The 6,000-nt window shown below is 49.9% G+C and overlaps 1 protein-coding gene across 1 annotated transcript in view; it reads left to right on the forward strand.

Annotated features, from left to right (window-relative positions):
- The window catches only part of LOC135904720 (uncharacterized), a 39,310-nt gene extending 35,235 nt beyond the window's left edge, over positions 1-4,075 (forward strand). The window contains exons 12-13 of the mRNA XM_065435647.2: positions 2,739-2,870; positions 3,649-4,075. Coding sequence (XP_065291719.2) covers positions 2,739-2,870; positions 3,649-3,816 — 300 coding nt within the window. The 3' untranslated portion in view covers positions 3,817-4,075. The remainder of the gene's footprint in view (positions 1-2,738; positions 2,871-3,648) is intronic.
- The last annotated feature ends 1,925 nt before the right edge of the window (positions 4,076-6,000 follow it).

Raw genomic sequence — 6,000 nt, forward strand, 5'->3', positions numbered from 1 at the left:
GATCTGCGTTCAGGTTACTGGCAAATTTCGATGCACGAAGAGGACAATGAAAAGACAGCGTTTGCAACCCCAGATGGCCTTTACATGTTCAACGTCATGCCCTTCGGCCTATGCAATACTCCCGCAACTTTTGACCGCATGATTGACACTGTTCTGCGTGGCCTGAAGTGGAAAACATGCTTGCGCTACCTGAATGATATTGTTATTTTCTCATCGACATTTACCCAGCACCTGCAACCTCTGGACGAGGTTCTCACGTTACTCGCCAATGCTGGTCTTCAGCTCAACACCAAAAAGTGCCGTTTTGCAAGTAAGACGATCAAGGTGTTAGGTCACATTGTGAGCTAGGCTGGTATTCGCCCTGATCGCGACCAAATTTTGGCGGTGCTTTGCTTTCCTCGACCAGAAAAGACAAAAGAACTACACAGTTTCCTTCGCATCGCTTCCTATTTTCGCCAGTTTATACGCAACTTCGGCTCTATAGCTGCTCCTTTACACAACCTAATTCTTTCCGGTGCTCCCTTCGTTCCGTCACCGGAATGTGAATCTGCCTTTGACCAGCTGAAGGGCGCTTTCACATGTGAAGCTGTCTTGTGTCATTTTGATGAGACTGCACCCACATTCTTGCGCACGGCTGCTAGCGGCCATGGAATTGGTGTTGTTCTCTTCTAGCGAGACACCTCTTTGCGTGAGAGAGTCGTTGCGTATGCAAGCCACGTGCTCGCACCTGCCGAGAAGAACTATACCATCACCGAGCAGGAATACCTAGCTGTCCGTCCAGCAGTTTCGCCCTTATCTACATTGCCGCCATTTTACAATTGTTACGGTCCATCATGCCTTATCTTGGCTTTCAACACTCAAGAACTCAAGGATATCTTGGTCTCTGGATTCTTTGTCTGCAAGAATATGACTTTGAGATCATCAGCAAGTCTGGTAAAAAGCACCAAGACCCAGACGTTCTTTCTCGCTGCCCACTTCCTACAGCCGCACCCATCAATGACTCCGCAACCCCCTCCAGGGACGCAATCCCTGACGTCTCTTCCACGACGATATTTTCCTTCGCCACACTTAACCATCTCACTTCGGAAGGCCATGAATCATTTTCGTCAGAACAACTCACCGATTCATACTGTTGACGTATTGTAGACCGCCTTCGTGGAGCTTCGCGCCCGTCTAACGCCAGGCTCCGTCGACAGCTGAAACAATTCAAGCTACAAAACTCCGTGCTATACCAACATAGCCACCTTCCTGACGGACAACGCTGGGTGCCCGCACTGCCTCGCTGCCTTCGTGCTCGTGTCCTTCAGGCCTTTCATGATGATTTGACTGCGGGCCACCTTGACATCAGAAAATTTACGACCGCATAAGAGGCCGCTTCTACAGGCCTGGCCTGTTTACCACTGGGCGAGATACGTCTCTTCCTGTGTCATTTGTGAGCATCGGAAGCGGCCAATATCAGCTACTGCCGGCCAGCTACTACCGCTCTCGTGTCCTGCGGAACCGTTCGAGGTTGTTGGCATTGATCTGTATGGGCCACTTCCCATCACACCATTGGGTAGTCAATGGATAGTTACAGCCGTCGACCACCTTACGCGAGATGCCGAAACAGCTTGTGTCAGTTCTGCATCTTCTTCCAAAGTTGCTACCTTCATTCTTCAAGCCATAATCCTGCATCACGGCACCCCTCTTGTCCATCTGAGCGACCATGGAACAACATTTCTTTCCCAACTGGTAGGCGAAGTGCTCCGAGCCTCTGGCGCAACTCACAAGACTTCAAGTTCCAATCCTCACACTAATGGCCTGACTGAGCGGTTTCATCGTATGCTCTCTGACATGATAGCCGCCTGTATTCAACCATATCACAGAAACTTGGACGCAATTTTGCCATTCGCCACCTTCGCGTATAACACCACCGTTTAACACACAACCGGTTACTCGCAATTCTACCTTGTTTATGGCCGTTCGCCCAGTTCCTTTCTCGATGTTTTTTTTTTCTGCCCTTGTGAGTTCATCTCCATCTTCATGCGAAGAATATGTTTCCCGTCTTGACCATTGTCGCCAGCGTGCCCGCTTCAACACCACAGCCAAACAACAGGATCGCAAGGATAACTATGACGCATCTCATCGCGTTGTTTCCTACCAGCCTGGCGATGAAGTGCTGCTATGGACACCAGTTCGCACTCCTGGGTTGTGCGAGAAGTTTCAGTCCCTCTTTATTGGCCGAAACATGGTCCTGGCAATGATTTCTCCCGTTAATTATCCTGTCATCCCTGTTGTTTTTACAACTGAGTGCCGTTGCCGCTCTACCGAAGTGGTCCGCGTTTTTCGTATGAAGCTCTTCACCCGTACCTCTAGTTCTTTGTACCTCTAGGCTGCGGCTAGGATGGCGGCTCTCGCGGGGGGGGAAATAGCGTGGGCATTTATTGTGTACTTCTTCATCATCTGTACATTATAATCATCATGTGTGCGCTCCTCTTCTCCATCGTGTGGGTAGTCGCATCATCACGGTTGACTGGGCCGAGGGTCCTTTGCTGCGCCCGTCAGACTGAATAACGGTCGGCCCTGCACTGTGACGTCACAATATATATATATATATATATATATGTGCTCCTTGGGAGGCCCACGCCTGATCCATTTAGATTCTACAATTTAAGCAAGCAATCGGCAATCATGACCGACCACGGCGTGCGATATTTCCTGATATTGTTTCCCCATGTCTGCGGGTTGCATTTTTGCAGGCATGCCAGGCCGACTCAGCTGACCTCAGCCTCGAGAAGACAGTCATCGGCTTGAACAAACCGGAGTCAATCAAGTTACTTGGCAAAAAAATATTCCAGTCCCACGACACGCTGCACTACATGACAGAGAAGGTGACTCATTACGCTCTAGGAAACCTACTTCATATCTTACTGATGATTTCAAGTGATAGTATCAGCTGAAAGCACGGTAATGATGCCACGTGAGACCTGGCTCATAGTCACCTGCCTTTAGGTCGACTGCAGCTTGTGGGCTGAGGCTTGCGGCTGTTAGGAGAGAGTATACGAAAGCATCTGATGCCAAGGTCTCTGCTGATAACATACAATAATACCGCGTTCATATTGTTTCACAGGCCAGCGGTAGACCTGCGTGAATGCCTCACCAACACAGGCTATAGTAATTTGTAAGTGCGACTATTGGTGGGAGAAGAAAATGTAACATATTCTAAAGAAACGCCATTTAGCCAAAAAAACTTGAAAATAACATTTCACGGCTTTAAACACTCAGATAACATTTAAAGTTGGCTTCCTAACAAGACACACTAACAAAAAATTTATTTCCTAACATGTCTTGTTTGTTCTATAAAGTGGTTCATAAATTAAATCACTTAGAACAGTGCACAATGATTTAAACAAACAGAGAAATCGAAGGCTCTATTTTCTTCACTTGCTCATGATCACATGTTTTTCTTTTTGAATATATTAAGCGTGCATATGGCAATAAACAGGTGGCGATTGACTTCCTATCGCTTGTTATGTTGTGACGTATTTGCGAACAGCTGAGTCACCAATAGCGCGTTCGCTCAAGCGCAACAAATTGAGAGTCGCGGGAACTACAGCCTGGCTGCAAGTGTGTGCGCTAAACCTACGCCCACCTATTTCGTTTCCCCAGGCCAAGATCATCATGGAGAGGCCTGATACACGCGTCAACCTTTCGTGGTTCCTCTGGGACGTGCACCTGACGGACACCACGAGGACATGCCTCACAGGGGGACCTTTCGAACGGGTCAAGGGATTCAGGGACTTCTTTTATCGGCAGGCTCAAATGCCCAAGGGATAGGGTGGCACCGTTGTCTGCGCGGCTCTAGCGAAAACACGCTCTAGTGCGCCGGCTACTGTTTCTTTCGTTTGTTGTCTTCTTCTGATAGCGCATTTCTGCATCAGTCACGTGTATCCTTAGTACACCGTAGACCATGCAGTAACAAAAGAAATATGTGAAATGGAGCGCGCTGTCAGAATGACGTGGTCCGAGTGGTTTCCTATTATAGCAGACGCTTTGTACAAGCTACTCGTAAAGATTATGTTGCATTCCGACTTTGGTTTTAAACGATTAAAAATATAATTCAGTAATCGCTTTTCTTTTGCATTGCTTGCTTGCTTGCTTTTTTTAGCGGAAATAAATAATTAAAATAATGTGTGGAGCCCATTGAAGATGACTTAATTCAACAGCTTTGCGTCGCATTACCTCGCTACTCAAAACGAGTACACGCTGGTGCTCGGCTTCTTGCGTAATCCACGCTTAAAATTTTGAGGTATTACGGGACAGAACCTTGATGCTTATAAGACAGATCGTAGCGGAGTGGACAGCGACTCTAGAATTGTTTTGACTGAAACCGAATCCGATACTGGATTCACGCACTGGGCGTTCGTCTACCGGAGTACTAGGCAGATGAACCACATGCAGTCCTGCATGTGGGGAAAACGTTCCGAGCCCCTGGCCTATTACGAGACACTGCTCTAGCCAGAGGTGGGCACATTCGCCAGAACGACGGCCGGCATCTATGTAGCAGAGGGAGCCCGGCCTCGTTTTTTTTTCCACCCACCCACTGCCGCTCACCCTGAAGGATAGAGTCACCCAGAAGCTGCAACGGTTACAGCGAGAAGGAATGCTGATGCCCGCCAAGACGTCTGAGTGGGCTGTTGCCATCATTCCACTCCTCACGCGAGACGGCACTGTGAGTATCTGAGGGGATTTCAGGGTTACCGCCAATACCGTCGCTATCGTCGAGAAGTATATGCTGACCCGGATTCAAGATGTCCTATCGATGTTGTTTGGGGGACAGAAGTACACCAAGCTCGAATTCAGAGACGCTTACCAGCAGTTGGCGCTCCAGGATGCCTACTGGAAGTATGTCACGATGTCGACAGCTTTTGGGCTCTTCCAATACACGCGCTTAGCGCTGGGCTTGGCCTCAGCACCAGCCATTTTAACGCGAAAGCGTTGAGGAGCTCGTGTCGCAGAAAAGCCGGTGTTATTGGCGTCGGCGGCGTTGACCGTGAGCAAAAAATGGCGGAAGGCAATTCATAAATAAAAACAACTCGCAACGTGGGCTGAGTGGGAATCGAACCAGGGTCTCTGGAGTGTGAGACGGAGACGCTACTACTCAGCCATGAGTTCGAAGGGACAAAAGCGCCTCTAGTGAATTCGGTGTTGCGTTAGAAACGTGCCGCAGAAAGTTATACTGAGGTGTATATCGGTAATTATGAGATGGTAAATTACAGGAGTGGCAGTTAAACGAGCAGCGAAGCACGTTTCCGCTTCATTTCTTCTGCGCTTGGCGCAAACGCCGATACATTTAGCGGCAAACTCAGAATACCCCCTCCTCGCAACATACGGCGCTGCCCCGACAGGTGGCGCGCCACTCGTCCGCTTCTCCCCTTCGTCTCGTTTGAGCGCATTGGGGCCGTGCGGGGACCGGTGCGAGGATCCCCAATTCACTAGCGTTTAGTAAGTTTTCTCGCTCTCTCCTCTTCCAACTTCCTGCGTGCGTCACTCGAACACTCGTGTTTAGGTGACGCGCTCCTCTTTGCGCTCACAGCGCGATTCCTAGGTGCAGCGTCTGATGCGCGACGCCTGCGCTGCGCCGTAGCGCGTCTGGTGGGAAAGCGTCCCCTGAGATGTGTGCTTTGCTGCTGACGAAGAGTCATGCGTCTGTGTGGAGCTCCCAAGTGAGATAGAGGGCGATCCCATCGAGGTGTCAGGCCCATGATCACGTCCGCCTTCATGGCACGTCACGGCCCGGCTGTCTGTGCCGATCACGACGTTTGGCTCGCGTAGATCATTTCTCCCTCCACGACACCAAGTTCTTTGCTTCGTTCCGCTTGCTCAGGCGCACGTTTCGTTGCCGCGCTGAACGCTGCATTGCTCGGCGCTCACCGCGTGTCTTTGTTTGGCTCAAGAGCATGCCGAGTCAATGAGTGGGCGTTGCGAACGGGGTGCGATAACGCTATCGCGTTCTGCTCA

The sequence above is a fragment of the Dermacentor albipictus genome, chromosome 7 (genome assembly GCF_038994185.2).
Source record: "Dermacentor albipictus isolate Rhodes 1998 colony chromosome 7, USDA_Dalb.pri_finalv2, whole genome shotgun sequence".
NCBI lineage: Eukaryota > Metazoa > Arthropoda > Arachnida > Ixodida > Ixodidae > Dermacentor > Dermacentor albipictus.